Raw genomic sequence first — 18,933 nt, 5'->3', positions numbered from 1 at the left:
CTCAGCAGGCTGACCATGTAGGTGGCATTGGAGTGTGTTTATGCCATGTTGCCAACCCACAGGAGATCATATAATGTTTCCTACTCCCAGGAGCTGGCTGTTGTTCATGTCATGTTGTCAGTCCCTAGGTGATCATTTGATGTCCCTATCCCCTAGAGGCCGATGTTTCTAGTGTGAATTGGCGTGTCCAGCAGGCCGACCACGCAGCCAGCTCCAAGGAGATCATATAATGTCTCCTATTCACAGGAGCTGGCGTGTTGTAGGTGGCATGGTCGGCCCGCTGAACACGTAGATGGCAGCTTTTGTGCCATGTTGCCAGCCCCTAGGAGATCATATAACGGTCCCATCTCCTAGGGGCTGGCATGTCTTCAGTGAATTGGCGTGCCCAGCAGGCCGACCACACAGCCAGCTCCGAGGAGATCATATAATGTCTCCTATTCCCAGGAGCTGGCGTGTTGTAGGTGGCATGGTCGGCCCGCTGAACACGCAGATGGCAGCTTTTGTGCCATATTTCCAGCCCCTGGGAGATATAATGTTGCAATCTCCTAGGGGCTGGCTAGTGTTTCTGCTGCGTGTTCAGCAGGCCGTCCATGCAGATGGTGTTGATTGTACCATCGTGCCAGCTCCTGGGAGATCATATAATACTCTCCACTCCCAGGAACTGGCGTGTTTTTGGCGGAATTGCATGGCCAGCCCGCTGAACACGCAGGCGGTATTGTATATTGTGATCGTAGTATAACTCGTTCTCATGTGTGGGCAGGACGGCGCCGATTGCACATCTTCTACCCAGTTTCCTGGGCAGTCAAAACAAAATATACCCGAATATAATATACTCCAGGGCCCAGATAACGCAGTCTGACATGTTCAAACATGAAATCAAACATCGAGTCAACACGGACTCGGACATGGCGTCAAAACAGTACTCGAACGTGCCGTCTTTCGACATCCGACAAGCAATCGTACATCACCCGGAAGGGTGTACAACAAACCAATCGTACACAACTCAGAACAGGTACTCTGACAAAGTGCCATGGGCGTCGACAATGATAATCATCCATCACCCTCCCGAGTGAGGGAAACAAGGGTACTCAAATAAGAGGTTCTTGTTTCTGTGTCTTTGGTAACAGACACATGTCGCTGTAACTGTGTAGGTGAAGCTGCAATTATCGGACTTGCTAGCTTGCTACTTTGTCGTTTTTGCGAACTCAAGAGATGGCCCATTCGTCCCTCCCCTTGAGCCGCTGTTGTTGTATTGCAGTTGAAGCGGCAATCGTCGGACTTGCCAGCTTCCTGCCTTTTCGTTGTAATATCATATTATCCATCAAGAGGTGGCTCATTCGTCCCTCCCCTTGATGGAGTGTGTACCACTTGCCGTTAACCGAACAAAGTCCGATCTCCGGCAAAACAACGGAGGAAGACATAGATAATCCGCTCCAAGAATGGAACATCATATCCGTGCTCCCACCGCAGTTCCTCCAGGAACTGTTCGGGACCCTCCAAGGCGTAAACGAGGTGTCCAAGGTGGCCTGCCCACACGGGGAACGAGAGCAGCATCACCATCACCATCACGAATACACCAAAGGAGACCCAACGAGCTCCTGTCCACAACCCCCTCAGCAAAGCCGATCCCTCATGCATGTCTGACGAGTCAGACACAGTGACAGCGGGTGGGTCGGAAGGCCAAGCTCCTGGCATTTGAAGACCAGAAGTCGCTGCCTCTTGTCCACCCATTTCCTCCCGCTGTTCTCCTGCAGTCCGTTGAGCGCCGCAAGTCGGGTTGGCGTCCTCGACCCTCTTGGTGCCTTTCGAAACCCCCGCACGGGAATCTGTCCCTGTTGCAACGGCATTTTTGACCGAAGCGTCTTCGGGACTGGCGACCAGGGAAGAGGTGGAGATAATTCGAGGGGCTGCTGTGACCTGCAACCCCTCAGGAGAAGACATGATGTTAGGACGAGCTTGAGTCCTTGCCGCTCGCATAGCAAGCAAAACATCGAGGTGCGAACGGGTACCGGTCCGCAGGCTCGGAACAACAAGCTCATCTTCAGTCTGCCAAGTCAGGTCTGATTCATTTAGAGTCGGCTTAGTAACAGCAGGCACTCTCAGAATTTCCTCAGCTGACGATGGCTCAGTCTGGGCTGACTTAGTTGGGGCTGGCTCACTAGGAGCAGGCACACCCACAATTTCGTCAGATGGGATGGACACAGTTGGCGCGAGCGAGGTGCACTGAAGCACACTGGACTCGGGCACAGTGGACTCCAAGACAGCTTGAGTCGGCTGGGAAACAGCTGGCACACTCATAACTGCCTCGGTAGGCACCTGCACGGTCTCGAGACTCTCGTCTTCCTCTGACACAGCTCTAATCGGCTGAGAAACAGCGGGCTCACTCAAAGCTGAGTCAATGGAAACCTGCTCGGTGGCCTCCTGGGTAGCTTGAGTCGGCTGGGGAACAGCTGGCGCACTCATAGCTGCCTCAATGGGCACCTGCTCGGTCGACACGGTCTCTGTGTACTCCAGAACAGTCAGAGTTGGCTGAGAAACAGCTGGCTCACTCACGACTGCCTGCTCGGTCATAACAGGCTCAGTGTACTCCGAAACAGTCTGAGTTGGCTGCGAAACAGCTGGCTCACTCGTGACTGCCTGGGTGGGCACCTTCTCTGTCGAAACATGCACAGATTGAGCTGGCTGCGAAACAGCTGGCACACTCACCTCTGGCACTTTCGGGGCTGTGTTCATCACATATACTTCAGAAAGGGAAAGCAAAAGCGATCCGTTGGATTCCACCAGCTCTTTTGTGATTCTCTTCTTGCAGTTTGGTCCTTCGTTGTCGGTGAACCCGACAATGCCAGCTGCCCGTTTTCGTATTGGGAGATTGACGAACTCAATCATCCGCCGGCGCACGTAACGGCGGAGACTCCCGGTGAGACGATCCTGCCGTTTAAATACGCGGTCGCGGTCGCTCGGCAATGTTGGGGTTGCACATGCGATCGCCACGCCATCTGCGATTGTTTTGCTCAATCGCAGTGACATCGGAATATCACTGGGACTGCTGGAATCTGGAGGGATCACGGCGCTGGCTACTTGGCCGCCAATCATGAGGACATCCTCATAGGAATCGACAGTTATGGCAGGAAAGAAGGGTAGGCTCGGACCACTAGATGCCTGGCTCGGAGCCGCCTGGTCATCTTTGTTGAAGACTGTGATCATCTGTGCTGGCTCCCCAACCCATTCCATGTACCCATCAAAGGCCTCGCCGTTCAGCTTTGCAAGTTTGAAGTAAAAGAGCTGGTTTTCGCTTTTCATCATGTCGTTAATTTCCACTTGCTGGGGAGTGATGGCAAGGGTGGTAGCTGGTGCTTTTTGCACCGCTGCATTTCGGTCGCCCACCTGCGACTCATCTGCCTGCAACATATGGGCGGCAAGTTCTTGTTCGGTGGGCTCAGTGTTGATATCCATGGGTGACCCTTCGCGTGATGATCTGCAACTATCCAATGACATAACGTCAGAAAGAACGCTGGGACTCTCTGATCGAGGTCTCAAAGAGCTACCGGAAACATCAACGTTGGAGCCAATGTACCCATCAGCTTCGTGATCCTCAGGATGGAGCGATCTCGGGCCACGTCCCTTTCCCTTGTCGAGTTGCTGCGGGTGAGGATCAAATGCATGCCCATGGGAGCCTGGTTCCCGGTTTCCCACGACATGGCGACGCACAATGCCCACAGGGTTGGTCGAGGTCTCAGCAATTGGTACCTTGCGAGTCTGGACCTGGTTTGCCCTTGTGTCTTGCATGGCCGCAGCAAGCATCTTCTCCATGTTTTTAAGGAGGCCGTTCAGTCGGTCCTCCGCACCCGCAAGGCGTTCTTTTCGTTGCAGGTTAAATTCAGCTGTGGTGACAATACGCCGTAGTTGCTGGATGTCTGCTTGGTCCTTTTCAAGGAGTTGCTTAACACGTCGAAGGGCGCTCTCGTTGCCTTCAGCATGTTCGAGCTCCTCGGACACATTGTCCAATTGACCATCGACGATCTTGAACTGAGCGTCAATATCACGGGCACGGTTGTTGTTACATTGATGGATCATGGTATCCATCTGGTACTGCTCCATGAAGCGAGTGGTTGCTCGTTGCGCCTTCATATCGGATCGCAGAGCCGACGCCTGGGACTTGGCGTAGTTCAGCTCGCTCTCCTGGCGAGAAATAACGGTCTCGGCATCTGCGAGTCTCTCGTTCAGTGCGGTGACTTCGCGCTGAGCCTGACTTGGCTGAACACCGCGGGAGGAAGAATAGGCTGTGTTGGGGCCCACCAGGGGGGTGATCCTGTGCGGAGGACCCTGGTTCATGAGAGAAGATGGAGGGGTGGCAGTCGAAGAAGGACCACGCATCATCTGGGAGCCAATGGGTCCATTGCGAGGCCGGGCGATCAGAGGGATGGCGGGGGTGGGGGCACCCGCCATTTGAAAGCCAATAACGCCGTTGCGGCGGGCTGGTCCCTGCTGGGTTGCCATGTTGAACTTTGAAAGACGTTAGATGTGACGCCTGAAAAAGTTGTTTGCAAAGGCAGCTGAACTCACAGAATAAAAGTTGACACAAGATAAGAGTCGTATGGAGACTCAGAGAAATCGTCAATGGTTGCTACATTGGGAGTGGTTAGAGACCATATGAGGGGAAAGAAGAAAAGGCTTGGGGAGTCTCACACAGAGAGAAAGTAGTGGGGACAGGTCTTGTCACAGGTGCTAAATGACTAGACATGAACTGCTACGCGACAAGCAGTCAGAAACGGTAGACAAGATTTGCAAAGGTGATTGGGACTAACAGGAAGCAATATGTTTCAAACAACGAGTCTCAGGATCCTTCGCAGATGGCATAGAAAGCATAGAAAGAAAGAGTGATGATCATGGGGAAGAAATAAGGGAGAGGAGAAGAAGGAAAGAGAAGTTGAGAGGGAAGAGGAGAAGATAAAGGCCTCGACACACGACGTGAAGGTGAGGCTCTGGGACCCCATTGGTCAACGACCTTGCTCAATGGCTTGGTCTCACCCCCCTAGACCAATCAATAGGCTCGCCCATTGTTTGCTGGTGACAAGATCTTTCTTTAACAATGCCTATTATAAAATCAACCTCCAATAAAGAGAACAATGGGTTACTCCTTGGTCCCTTGAATGCTCTTTTTCTAGGAATAGGATGTCTTTTTCAACAGTGCAATATACATTAAACCTCTATGACTATTCAATTGTATTTTGCCTAGATCTAACTATTCGTAGACATCCCCAATGGCTCCTCCATGATATACATGTAGACTTGAGATCTGTGCCATGTGGTTGCGGCTGAATAGCCGTTGGCTTGCCGAAGGTCAGTGCACTCGGCTTGCCGAATAGACTTTTCTTCCATGATCTAATGAAAGCCTTGGCTATTTCGTGTCACTAGATCTACTACAGTCTAGAATACAATCATGGTGGGGGATACTGTCACTATGGCTCTTGACCAAAAGCGCGGACCTCTCCGTAGTGCTCTACCCTCCGAAGTTACTTAAGCGTCGATCTCCACATTTTGACGAGTTCCTACTGCTCTATGACATGAATATGTTGAGATTCAGGCCCTCCTACACCGGGGACCAGTGCTGACCAGAACATTATATTCCCCAGAGCGGCTCGCGGGGGTAGTCCCTCGGTCTTAAAAAGACCCCGAATAAAAACGCGGTACGGGTATAGGCCGGGTCCTTGACAAGCAAGCCGGGCAGCAACGAGCCAGAAAGCTATCGGCGACAATCTACACTGAGTCAAAGGGGCGACACAGCCACCAGAGCCAGTCTACATTGCGAATTCTCACACAATGACCGCCACGCTTTGGAGAAACTTCATGAATAAAACGACGTAGGATGAAGCTTAGGTCAAGGTATGGTCCCATTGCAGGTTTCCACAAAGGTCTCATATCATAATTGACACGGTTAAGAACATAACAGCCAGGCGTGATCTCAGTGGTGAGGCGACGCATTTGCAATCATACCCATTGATCTCGCCAAGTCAGTCAAACCATTACACTTGGTTCTTTTACTGTCAGGGAGGTGGATTATGGGGTCAAGGTATTTTTCCTCTTTCGTCAAAATTACTCAAAGCACCCACCGTTCAACCGGAACTAACACTAACAAGTCCTTGGGACCTTTGCGACGGTGTACTCTTCCAAATAGTTCTTTCTAAGACCCCGAAGTATCTGAGTCAGTGTTTGTGAGGTAGCAATGGAAGGCCCCTGCCTTAACTGGTAGTTAGTGAATCCTGTGCTTTCTCTTGCCGCATTTGATCTGACTTGCGTTGATGCCTTCCCTTCTGTCACTGATTCATTTTCTTCTATACCCCCCTCCACACTCGTGACCCCGAAGCCATGGCTAGAGAATTCCAGAATCCGACGCTGGAGAGGCGGGAAACAGACAATGCGGGATACACCGCGCTTATGGAATTGTTGGTGGAAACCCCGTTGTACAAGGAATATTGCGTTCAAAAGAGTACCCATGAGGCAAAGATAAACTCGAATTTTATCAACCTGCTTTACACGATATGTTTGTACCTCTCCATAAATCTGAAGTGTGACAATGTTCAGCGAAAACTCGATGTAAGCTCGGTATTCATTGGACGGTAGACTGGTCGATCGTCAAGGCAATTGCCATGCTATCATTGAAGTCAAAATTCGGGTCAAAAGAAAATAAGAGCTTTGTTAATGCAGCAATTGCTCGAAATGTTGGCGTGGATCATAACCAGCTTGGTTGTGTCGGAGAAATAGGCCAAGAGTGCAGGGCGACAAGACGGTGTCACCTAACGGGCAGGTTCTATGACCACAACACTCAAGAAACACAACTAACCAGTAGTCTACATATGGACCATGCTGACCCAATTTGGCACCGACATGTATTTGATCGCGGCATATGTGCCCCAAGAATACCTAGAGTACTTGGTCCAAGGCACTAAATCATGCAACCCACTCAAGCCCGACATGTTTCTCAACATGCTTTCCTGGGACCCTTCAGTATCTTGTCTAAGGGACTTATGGAGACTTTTGGCTTTCTTTTTGTGGCTTTGGCGGTGGTCTAAAACCGGGATTGGGGCAAGAAAGGAGGCGATAAAGAAAACCCTGTATGAATATATTTTTGTCACGCGGTAACTCCCAAATTGAATACATCTTATTGCTGAGGCACGTTCAATCTGTTGCACATAGCCTACTGACAGTATAAGGCAGGGACATCTAGGGGTTTCAGTAGTTTCTACAAAACATTGATGTAATTTCTCACGGTGGGAAGAAGAAAGAACAAAAAGGAAGAACTATATTCAGATTCGCAAGTCTCGTTCCCAAGCCTAAAGATCAGAGCATATCTATGCCCCTTCCCCCTTCGTACCTGGCAGTGGTGAATAATGCTATTACACCTTTTTAACCCAGTATGGAGCATGGTTTGTTTTGAATTTGCTATAGGTTAACTATTGTTACTGATATCAGGGCCGGGAGGAGTGTCTTGCAGAGTGGAGACAGGACGCAAGACTTTAGGTTGCGACGACAACAACTTAGATTAGGTCAAGAAAAGAATAACATCAATTTCGAAACATCACGAATACGCACAATCTCTATCTGCTAGATCCACTGTAGTAATAAGTAATAGAATTTATCCAAAATACAGAGGTCTGAAACCCCCTGGTGTATTACCATGTCTCAGACATTATTTCATTTGCTCAAAGCTTAGACTTTTTGCCAGTCACGTTGGGTACCTCATCTCCCGAAAGCAAGAAGTCCGGGTAAGACAGGTTCCCACCGGAAGCACCGCCCGCCGACATGCGCCAGTTTGCACCATCCACTGTTATGTGTCAGTATGAAACCTTCACCATATTCTTTTGTGTTATCTGACAACTCACCAACAAGCGTTTGGCCACTGACATAGCTTCCGGTGTCCGAGAAGAGATACACGGTAGCGTCGGCAATGTCACGTACATGACCAAAGCGGCCGAGTGGCTGAGCTTTGGTGTAGGCCTCCAGGGCATCTGATGGTAGCAGACGTTCCAAGCCCTAATGAATGATGAGGTAATCAGCTTCTGACACAGGAAGAACACTTTTGAGACTTATACTAACCTCAGTCGATGCGATGGGGCCCGGCGCAATGATGTTGGAAGTCATCCCGCGGGGGCCATACTCGATCGCAACACTGTTCGACAAGGAATCGATACCGGCTTTGGCAACGGATACATGGGTCTGGAAGGGCATACCCCGGTAATGGATGGTGGCACTGACAAAGATAATTCTTCCACCGGTTCCAATTGGTGATGGTTGAACTAGAGGGTTGTCAGTGCCAATGATAGACTGATGGTCGGATTCGCCGTGTGGTGCACTCACGAGTCTTCGAGTCCATTCTGTGTTTGCTTGCTGATTCTCTTAGATACGGAAGAGTTGCCTTGAGGGTGTTATAAGAGCCTAAGACGTCAATATCCATGACAGATTTGAAGGCATTGACTGATAGTTGTTCGATCGAAGCGAGGAAGTTGCCCGCCGCTCCAGCACTGTCACATGTTATTAGTATAGAAATCGAAGACCGGGTTCAAGTTAATATATCGACATACATGACGAAGTCAATACCTCCAAGTTCCCTGACACAGCGCTCAACTGCTTGCTCCAAACTCTCGAGCTTGCGCACGTCCACGGAACCAATCCCAATCACCTTGGCACCGGGTCGGGCTGTCGCGATGTCCTGGGCGACGCGCTCGGTCTTCTCTACATTGCGGCCTATGATACAGGCATTGGCACCAAGATATACTAAGGCCCGGACCTGGGCACTGCAGATTGTGCCGGCGCCACCTGTACAGAAGACGACTTTGTTTGCTGGATCAAAGAGTTAGTGTGGTTGTCCCATGACAATGGGCGCAAAAACAGCTTACCGAAGATCCCGTCCTTCCAGGAGTCACTCAGATATTCTGTCTTGGGCAGCGGCATCTTGATTATGTACTAGTAATGTCTTTGGAGATATTGGTTCAAATATAGAGGGGGAGTTGGGGGATGTTTGGTAGGTTGTGCCCAGGTGGTTTAGTGATCCCCCATTTCCCCACGATTGGACCTCGGCTACGACGGTGTATAACTAGGCGAATGCCTGAATTTAATGCCTGAATGCCTTATTTTGGCTTGACTTGGTTAACTAACTAGTTATACACCGTCGTACCTCGGCTTCATGGTTTCATGCATTTTATGTATTGCGAATTTAGATGTATAAGCATTCGTGTGCCCTGTCGTGACTGGAACATTCAAAAACAAGGATAGGTACTACACAAGCACCATATTTACTCTACAGTTGATTGCCTCACCATGTATGTTAGAATGACATAGCAAGATACATTGTTTGATAAGGAGTTCATAATATTCAGTGAATAATTTATTTCTAAAATGTACTAGCAGGCTATCTGTTCTGTAGGTATAGATGCCGATCTATATCCAATATACTACTACATTGATAGAACAAATATCAAATAAATTGTATTCTACACGAGGTTTTCATCTGTAAGTATATACGCACTAATTTTACTGTAGAAAGCACACGTAAACTGCCCTCACTGCGATGAAGAACGGGGGCCCTCTGATTGGCTAGCGCGTAGGCGGACCGCGACGTCACCGAAAAGAGCCGTCTCTTGTTTGCATCGTTGACGTGAATCTTCGACTCAACTCATTCCAGATTCTGTTATCCTCATCAAATACCTGAGATAATCGAGCGACTTTGATTCTGCAACATGGCCTGCCCCATCAGCGTCAGCAAGTTTGTTGGCACTGTCTCCCTCGGTCTTCTTACTGTATGTCAATCGCATCTATCGCATCATAAAACATGATCAACAAATGCTAACCCCTTTCAAACTTACAGGGCCTCTCCTACTCCACATCAACCATCACAATTCCAGCTCTGCAGCTACTTCCAACAGCGACAACCGCCGCCCGTTCCTTGAACGAAGTGAAGCGCCTAACCCGCCGATATGCCCTGCGCCTCTCCTTCCTGACCAATTCCTGCTTCTGTTTCGCATGGTGTCTCTCATCTCCGCGCCGCCGACACCCATACATGATCTGGCTGTGCGCATTCTCTACAATCGGTGCACACGGTGTTGATTTCTGGTTCAACCGTCACCTCGGCTTGAAGAACTGGGCCTCGGCCGTGATCCGCGACGTTTCTCACTTCTCCCTAATCCGGGACTCTAACACAAATAAGGATGAGGACATTGTTGTGGTTGAGGCACAGGACGACGTGAACGGCGAGACTGTTCAGCGCGAGATGGACCGGGAGCGCCGGCTCCACCAAGCACGTACTTGGTTGTCTGGTATTGCGCTTTCGATCGGCATTGTTGGTCTTTGGGGTGACAAGAGGTGATATTCCTTCTCTTTATTCTTGGTTTCAAAGACTTTTCTTAAGGTGACCACACCGGTTGTTGTTCCATGTCTATTTTCCGGAACAGTCTGTTCGCTGCTGTTTCTTTGATCGCCTCTAATATTTTTGTACCTGATACCTTTGTGTTCTGTTTTCCTTATGTTTTGCGCATCTATTCCTGTAAATTGTGATGGAACCAATATAGGAATGGAGTAAGTTGTGAACTTGAATCAGACATATCTGAGCCACATTTGCTAGATCGCCAATCCGACCAGCCGATTTAAAGCCTGTCCTCTCTCATCTCTCTCATGAGTACCCAACCTTGACCAATGTGCATGGGAAAGTGGAGGTGAGGAAATGAGCTGATATGCGAATGGACACCATAATTTCTGTAGTACATGCACAACGCGCCCCTTTAAAGGGCACATCAACATAGGAGAATGCAACTCCATACAGACAAATACATACGATCTGAAGTAGATGATTTGGATCAGCCATTACGCATATTCAAGTCATCCTCATCGTCATCTTCCCTCTCTTGGTATTTCGCAGATCCTCCTCGGATAACGAAGTAATCATAGCCCCAGAATCCATATGACTAGAAAAGCGATAAATATTGGTAGTCTTCTAGTCTAGCTAACTCGGTTAAGATAAGTAGGGAGACAAGAAGGGAAGATAATGGCAGAATACATCACAGGTAGAGTGAGGATAAGGTGAGAGTAAAGCGAGAGTAGAGACATACAAAAGAACAATATGCACCCTCACATTGATACATGCGGTATGGGTACTTTATAAAAGATCTACTAAGCTGAAGGATCGAAATAGATAGTGAATACGGTGATAGATAGACGAATAATAAAGCAAGACCTCGGGTTACAGAGTATACGCATAGTCCGTAGAACCATAAATACCATCTTCTTCGATTTTCTTCTCAAACAAGAACCGATCCCAAATCAGTGAGGTCCAGCTGAAGATCCTTGAAGATCAATTAGACTAGACAGCAGTGAACCTCAAACTCGCTGAGGACAAGAAAAAAGGTCTTCCAAGATTGGAAGGAGCAACGGTCTAAAGACCAGGCAGATTTGCGAGACTTGCGCCAGATAGTCGCCAACAGAATACAATCTGCGACGACAAAAAAGCCTCAAGGGTGCAGGGGCCCGATTGCAAGGTCCCAATAATATGGAGAAAATGCTTGCTGCGGCTATGGAGGATTGACTGTCCTTTCCTCAAACCAGGTGAGCTCGCGTACTGTCAACCAAAAATTCCAGTCTTCTTTCCCATGATCCCCACAAAACAGAAATATCTTAAGTTAGTAATGAATGAGAGCAGCTTCGAGTATTCTTGAAGTTTCTACCTATAAAAATAAAATATAGATACGCAAGGTGTAACGCGAGACCACTATGAAGTAAACATGAGGTTGAATAGCGGTGGTGATGGACAAGAACTCGGGAAAAGTGGGGAGGGATGGGGGAACCAAAGCATGGACGATGGGAGTTGATGTTACCTAGGTAGATAATTATCTATACAAATACATGAATGATGATAGATTGGTCGCATTGTCCCATTGAGGAAGCGATGATTCTGTCCTAACAAATATTGATTTGAAGTCAGTAGAGGTCAAATATGCCATGTACCCCTATTGACTGTGATTAATATCGAGAAATAAAAGCGAGAGACCTAGGACTAAATAAGGGCTTCAGGGTCATATTCAGACCAATGACCTGAATAACTGAAATTAATTCCAATACGCTAAGGATAATGGCGGAGTTGTCGGAAATGAGCCCCTTGGCCCAAAAGAATAAGAAGGACATAACAGCGCAACTTATGTTTGTGTAAATAAATAACCCTGACTTAGATCAAATCAATAAGTTCGGAATAATGGTCAACTTCACCATTGTCAATGGCCAAGTCTACACGCCAGGCCTGGCAATTGTCGATGCCCCACAGCCTAACACGCCCCTCGGAGGAGGCAAGTCTATGTGCCAAAATCTATCAACCCCATACTAATTCCTTAGACAACCTGCAAGTCGCAATCGATGTGTCCGGCAATGGCAAACTACCATGGCCCGCATCAACTCAACCCGACTCATCCACCCGCTTCCACGACATCACACTCTTCTTAACCTCCGAGTCACACAACTTCACCATCTCAAATGGCACAAAGTCCGCGTCTAACACAAGCTACGTCGGTCCCGTCTTGGATCTAGAGCCCTCATCCACTGTCAAACATGTGAATTGGATTTGGCCTGAATGCCTCGTGGGAGACGGCTCTGGCTCAAAGGACTCGGCGCGCGGGGCATATAATATCTCCATGCACCAATCTTTCCTCTGGAATGGGACCGACTATTACACTGTCTTTGACCTGCCGATCTCTGTCACCAACAGTATACCCAAGAGTGATGATCGGATCGATTGCGATCTGCTGGAAAACAAGCTTCTTAGCGCGACAGAGATCGGCGAGAGCTCAAATTCGCTGCCTGGGCAGCCGTGGGTTGAGGGTGGAGTTAGTACGACGGTATCGAGTACCGACACGACTCAAACGGGGACAGGTAATCAGGGTCATTCGGGCTTCACGAGAGTAGCTGGCATTGCGATTGCTGCTACGGCTATTTTGCATATCCTGAATTGATTGAGACTCGCTCCTTCCTTGACATCGTGGGTTTCATCCCTTGTATAGTACTTGTTATAATTGTTTTGTCTTCTTGGAACTAATATAGAAACAACTATTTTTATACTTCCACGTACGACCAACCATATTACAGATGTAGATATGTACCTAGGTAATGGGTGTCACGATTAATTTATGGCCGAACAGCGAATAACGTTTTTACTCCTTCCAGTAATGATCATCATAGATATTTCTACTTTGGGAAAGCAGTATACATTCTCATGTTCATGTTGGAATATCCCTTGATTACCTCGCTCTGCCCTGGAGACGCCCAATATTGTCTATCAAGGGTTTCTTCCCCAACTCCAGTCAAGTATGTCAGGAAGAATAGACCGTGCGCATCCCAATCGACCCAGACGTTGATACCAAATCCCACCAATTTCCCAATACCCTCACTTTCCATGACGATTTTGTCCGCCTCCCGACGAGTCCTCCGGTACCGCATCGCCCGAGCTCTAATCATAATCTTCACAATATGGAATCTGGCCGAAATACATCTGGTTCAGCACCGACTTTACGAAGCAGATCACACTATTCTCCGACACCGGCCACAAAACCAAGAACGAATATATATTGCAAGCATCAATTGGAACAATGAACGTATCCTACGCAGTCACTGGAGCAAGGCACTCACACAGCTGGTCTTGAAGCTTGGTCCGGAAAATGTGTTCATCAGCATATACGAAAGCGGGAGCTATGATAACACGAAAGGCGCGTTGAGGGAACTAGATTGGGAACTCGACCGAATGCGAGTACCACGGAATATCACTTTGTCACCAGTGACGCATGAAGATGAAATTGCCGCACCAGCAAGGGGCGAAGGCTGGATTAGCACTCCAGATGGGAAAAGACAACTCAGACGAGTGCCATATCTAGCGCGGATACGAAACTTGAGCTTGCTGCCTCTGCAGGATCTTGCACGACAGGGTATCACCTTTGATAAAATCCTATTTCTGAATGACGTCGTATTCACGGTTCGTTTCGATCATCTTCCCTTTTGTCAAATGTGCATTCTAACTAAGGGCTATTTTTGTTGATTAGCCGAACGATGTCCTCGAACTTCTTCATACCAATGACGGCGAGTACGCTGCATCTTGCTCGTTGGATTTCTCTAAGCCTCCGAATTACTATGACACATTTGCTCTCCGGGATAGCAAGGGCCATGAGCCCATAATGCAAACGTGGCCCTACTTTAGCTCTACGGCATCGCGACATGCAATGAAAAATATGTCTCCTGTTCCGGTGACGAGTTGTTGGAATGGCATGGGTACGCTGACATCCATTCTAGAGAGCGTTGCATACACTAATATATCTCTAGTGGTGATGTCCGCAAGTCCATTCATTGCCAGATCGCCACTTCGCTTCCGAGGTATCCCTGATTCACTAGCGAGGTATCATCTTGAGGGCTCCGAATGTTGTCTCATTCACACAGATAACCCACTGTCGGTGGAAACGGGTGTTTATCTGAACCCTTTGGTGAGAGTAGGCTATAGCGGCGCTGCATATACAGCTACTCATCCGACGATGAGCTGGCTCTCTGTGAAGCGGATTGTACAAGGGTTGTGGGTCAATCGACTGCGCCGCTTGGGTGTGACTTCATGGATGAAAGAAGAAGTAGTTCGAAGGCGGGTAAACAGATGGAGGGCCTTGAGCACTAGAAATGAAGAGGGTGGAGAACTATGCATTATCAATGAGATGCAAGTTCTGCATCGATATGGATGGGCCCATGAATAAAGAAGAGTAAGTGACACATTTTTTGTATAGTATGTTCACTTAGACAAAATATATACTTGAAGGAATAAAAAGGAGCAATACCTAGTCTTCAAGTTCTAAGAGGTTTATCCATGATGTATAGATAGATCGACTACTGTATTATCCATGAGTACTTCAGAAAATATCTTCTACTCCATGAAAAAACCACAAATCCCCAGTATCCAAGCATGAGTTAATGTCAGTAATCTCCACTCTTCAAACTTTGATACCCCCGAGACCGGCCCAAAATCGAGCGATTATGTAACCTCGAGCAAATCGCCCTGTTCAGGACTGTATCAAACAGCAAACCCCCCACTTACCCTCAATAAATCACCTAAACCCCCAAATACACATAATGGCAACAATCCAAATCCTGGACGGAGGCCTTGGCACCTCCCTAGGCGACCTATACAACATCAAATTCGATTCCACAACAACCCCACTCTGGGCCTCACACCTGCTAGTGAGCGACCCAGCAACGCTACAAGCATGTCAACGCGACTTCGGCGTCGCCGGAGTAGACGTTCTCCTAACAGCAACCTACCAAGTCTCCCCTGAGGGGTTTGCACGGACCAAAACTGCCCAATTCCCAGGCGGGATCCCACGCAACGCAGTAGGGCCCTTCCTTCAGAAGGCTGTGGATATCGCTGAACAAGCGAAAGTGCGCGAGAGCGCAAGTGTCGCGCTCAGTCTTGGTCCTTACGGTGCGTGCATGATTCCGGGTCAAGAGTATAGCGGCGCATATGATGCCGAGCACGACTCCGAGGAATCACTGTATTTGTGGCACTTGGATCGGTTGCGCATGTTTGCTGAGGCGGATGGGGAGCTTGTGTCGCGGGTGCGGTATGTTGCGTTTGAGACGCTGCCGCGGCTTGATGAGGTTCGAGCTGTGAGGAGGGCGATTCGGGATTCTGCATTCGATGTGCCATTCTGGATTGCTTGTGTTTTCCCGCGTGAGGATGATCTCCTGCCTGATGGGAGCTCCGTGGAGGAGGCTGTGCGGGCTGCTGTTGCGCCTATGGAGGGTGGGGCTGTTCCCTGGGGAATTGGGATCAATTGTACTAAGATGCATAAGCTTGCTCGACTTGTTGATTTATTTGGTCGCGTGGTTGTGGAGGCTGTTTCGGGTGGACAGATATCTGCTGTACCGAGTTTGGTTTTGTATCCTGATGGGACGAATGGGGAGGTGTACAATACTACGACGCAGATCTGGGAGAAAAACGATGCTTTGAGCGATATTGTGAGTGCTAACGTAAGTACTACTTTCAAGTGGGAACCTTGGAGATGACAATTATGCTGACATGGAATTTAGCGACCTTGGGAAGAACAGTTGGCCCAAGTGGTCAAAGAAGCCTACGGAAAGGGCCATTTCAAGTCGTTCCTTGTGGGCGGGTGCTGCAAAGCTTCCCACCACGATATCAAGAAACTTGGGCAGCAATTCAAGACCCAATAGGCACTTTGGGTGCGAATACTATTTACGAACGAAGTTCAGAATGAATTCTGGAATGCAAATTGAACGGAATAAAAATTTGTACTTCGCTAATGTTGAATAGCCTGTTTGGCATGCAAATATTTACACATCATAAAAGTCATTTAAAAGAGCCAATCGGTGAACTTTGTCCACCAATTGTTATGCGGGTTTTCAACCGGCTGGATCTCCCCATCTAGGAGACGGCCCGACCATAAGTCGATAGTGGCAGCGCGCTCAAACTGTACATCGAAATGTTAGCAACTCTTCGTGAAGGAGCAGAATGAATAAGATGGGTTAAACTAACCTTGGTGCGATGCCAGAGCTTCCAGCAAATGATGGGAACGATGAAGATGGGGATACCGATGTACGACGCGACAAAGCTGGACGTATCCCAATTACCCTTTAAAAATACGGGGAAACCAGCAACTAAAGTGATGATAACGGAACCAATAAAGCCCACCCACGCGGCATAAGGTTGAAAGGGTGCCTGCCATGGGAGGGTGTCTCGGCTCACATTTTGTTTCTTCATTGCGGCATAGAAACGAATGTAGCAGACGCAAAGGGTCGCCCAAGCAATCAAACCGGCAACTGTACTCAAGTTCAGAAGCCAGGTGAATGCCTGCGCTGCACCACCGCTGCCAAGACTCAGGTAAGCGAGCGGGCCAAAGAGCCATGCGGCAAAGACAGCCACATATGGCACACCCTTACTGTTCACACGCCCGAAGATCTGGGGAAGCTGGTGGTCTGTAGTCATGGCGACAATCATGCGCGATCCGACCCAGCAGTATGAGTTACCGGCAGACCATGCGGCGATGAGAATGCATGCATTCACGATAGAGGGTAGAGCGTTGATGCCGGCGTTGGTGATAGCAATCACAAAGGGCGAGCTGTTCGCGTTGCCGGAGCCGGAAACAAGGCCTGCGGCTCTTGGGTCGACGATCATACCGATGAGAAGCGCTCCGAGAATGTAGAAGAAGGCGATGCGGTAAGTCACACGGCGGGCGGCCTTGGGAATAGCACGGTGGGGATCGACCGATTCGGATGCCGTAATGACGACGGTTTCGACACCAATGAAGCTGAACGAGGCGTTGACGAACGACGACAGGAAGCCGAGGAAGTGACCTGTCGGACCGGTGATACCGTTGAAGTTTGTCCACGGTCCAGGGTTATTCCAGTAGCGGAATCCAATGGCATCACCGTGGGGACCACCACCTGCAGTAATGACAATGGAAACAATAACCAAGCCAAGGAAGCAGAGGACCTTGACGGCACCTCCAAAGACTTCGGTTTCACCATAGAATCGCACACTCATCAAATTGATAGCCAAAATGAGTACCAATCCAACGGTGATCACCACAGCAGGCGTGATATCCGTCCAATATGACACAATAACGGCGGCCGCCGAAACTTCCGAGGCGATAGCGATTGTGTAACAGTATCCGTAGGAAATAGCGAGGGAGAAACCAACAGACGGGTCGATGAATCGAGTCGCCCAGTGAGGGAAGGATCCAGCAGTAGGGAAAAGCGTTGCGAGTTCGGCGATACTTTGCATGACACACCACAAAACTCCTCCCACAATAATATACGCGAGCAGCAAACCAGCAGGGCCAGCTTTGGCGTAGGCAGCGCCAGTTCCCACGAACAAACCAGTCCCAATACCACTGCAGAAACCAATCATGGTAACCTGATAATTGCGCAGGCGTCGCTGCAAGGCCGCACGACCTCCGACATTGAGCTCATACTCCCCCTTGGGATCCGAACCGTAGGCTTCAAAATCTGCACCGGGCGCCGGTTGGACCTTTTCGTCGCTGAAGCTGGACTTTTCCATGTTGTCGTGTGTAGTGCCCATCATCCAGACCAAGTCTTTCCCCGTAGATTATACCACGGAGACTTGGGAAGGGATCAATGTGGGAAACAGCTTTTATTCCCCCGAAATATTATTCTATCGCGTCAAAGCACGACATCGGGGCTTCCATTCACGACGTTTTGTTCTCCACAGTGGAGAGACTCGCTCATTGGGCTTCATTGCTCGGGTGCGGCCAATTTCCACTTTTATGGGAGGCGATTGACTAACTAACTTTTTCTTCTTTGTCATCATCGCGATGAGGCCGATCGGACCGATCGGAGGCAAATAGATAAATATTGGTTTCATGGCGTTCTAAGGCTGGTTGACATATGGCTAGTAAATTGAGTTCTTCTTTTTTCCTTTTCCCAAGGTTCCAATGCGTAGAGAGGCAATGAAAATTGCATGCATCTAGAAACACGCCACGTGAGGCGCCGGATACGTGCACGGGTAGATCGCCAAAGGATTCAAGCTTTATGCCTAAAATATTAGGCTGTAAACTATTTCTTTAGGCATCAACGTCTAAATCAGACCCTTAATCCGCGAGTCCTAGGAACAATATGCTATTTAGAGCAAATCAATTTCTAGTTATAGATACGAAAGTTCTCTATACGGTTTATGCTTTTTTTTACCTTCATATACAATCTAAAAGAGCATCCAAACACATGTCAGCGTGTTCTTACATATCAAGTCCCCAATAACGTATTTCACTATCGAGCCGCCCACACCACCGAGCCGCCCACAACCCACACCACCACACCCACACCACCGAGCCATCCACACCACCGAGCCGCCCACCCCAACGAAAACACGTCCATGAATTAGCACTTGGTCCATTCAAC

At 48.8% G+C, this 18,933-nt stretch overlaps 7 protein-coding genes across 7 annotated transcripts; 4 read left to right on the top strand and 3 right to left on the bottom strand.

Moving 5' to 3' along the window:
* Positions 1-1,374: 1,374 nt before the first annotated feature.
* Positions 1,375-4,497, bottom strand: N7537_005996 (uncharacterized protein; the record flags this gene model as incomplete). Its single annotated transcript, XM_056897053.1, has 1 exon — positions 1,375-4,497. The coding sequence occupies one exon, from the start codon at positions 4,495-4,497 to the stop codon at positions 1,375-1,377; it is 3,123 nt and encodes a 1,040-aa protein (XP_056752838.1).
* A 3,203-nt stretch (positions 4,498-7,700) lies between these two features.
* On the bottom strand, positions 7,701-8,949 carry N7537_005995 (SDR family oxidoreductase; the record flags this gene model as incomplete). The annotated part of the gene is made up of 6 exons (XM_056897052.1): positions 7,701-7,822; positions 7,881-8,031; positions 8,095-8,294; positions 8,356-8,519; positions 8,580-8,838; positions 8,895-8,949. 6 exons carry the CDS (start codon positions 8,947-8,949, stop codon positions 7,701-7,703), a joined length of 951 nt encoding a protein of 316 aa, XP_056752837.1.
* A 785-nt stretch (positions 8,950-9,734) lies between these two features.
* N7537_005994 (uncharacterized protein) lies at positions 9,735-10,360 on the top strand (the record flags this gene model as incomplete). Its single annotated transcript, XM_056897051.1, has 2 exons — positions 9,735-9,794; positions 9,863-10,360. The coding sequence occupies 2 exons, from the start codon at positions 9,735-9,737 to the stop codon at positions 10,358-10,360; spliced, it is 558 nt and encodes a 185-aa protein (XP_056752836.1).
* A 1,897-nt stretch (positions 10,361-12,257) lies between these two features.
* On the top strand, positions 12,258-12,986 carry N7537_005993 (uncharacterized protein; the record flags this gene model as incomplete). Its single annotated transcript, XM_056897050.1, has 1 exon — positions 12,258-12,986. One exon carries the CDS (start codon positions 12,258-12,260, stop codon positions 12,984-12,986), a length of 729 nt encoding a protein of 242 aa, XP_056752835.1.
* A 440-nt stretch (positions 12,987-13,426) lies between these two features.
* N7537_005992 (glycosyltransferase family 69 protein) lies at positions 13,427-14,683 on the top strand (the record flags this gene model as incomplete). Its single annotated transcript, XM_056897049.1, has 4 exons — positions 13,427-13,999; positions 14,067-14,292; positions 14,344-14,416; positions 14,536-14,683. 4 exons carry the CDS (start codon positions 13,427-13,429, stop codon positions 14,681-14,683), a joined length of 1,020 nt encoding a protein of 339 aa, XP_056752834.1.
* A 449-nt stretch (positions 14,684-15,132) lies between these two features.
* N7537_005991 (homocysteine S-methyltransferase family protein) lies at positions 15,133-16,230 on the top strand (the record flags this gene model as incomplete). The annotated part of the gene is made up of 2 exons (XM_056897048.1): positions 15,133-16,029; positions 16,090-16,230. The coding sequence occupies 2 exons, from the start codon at positions 15,133-15,135 to the stop codon at positions 16,228-16,230; spliced, it is 1,038 nt and encodes a 345-aa protein (XP_056752833.1).
* Positions 16,231-16,370: 140 nt separating this feature from the next.
* On the bottom strand, positions 16,371-18,076 carry N7537_005990 (putative amino acid permease; the record flags this gene model as incomplete). Its single annotated transcript, XM_056897047.1, has 2 exons — positions 16,371-16,487; positions 16,553-18,076. The coding sequence occupies 2 exons, from the start codon at positions 18,074-18,076 to the stop codon at positions 16,371-16,373; spliced, it is 1,641 nt and encodes a 546-aa protein (XP_056752832.1).
* Between the last annotated feature and the right edge of the window lie 857 nt (positions 18,077-18,933).

The sequence above is a fragment of the Penicillium hordei genome, assembly GCF_028827395.1.
Source record: "Penicillium hordei strain IBT 12815 chromosome Unknown utg000003l_segment0_segment0, whole genome shotgun sequence".
Lineage (NCBI taxonomy): Eukaryota > Fungi > Ascomycota > Eurotiomycetes > Eurotiales > Aspergillaceae > Penicillium > Penicillium hordei.
This window is presented reverse-complemented; position numbering and strand designations above follow the sequence as displayed.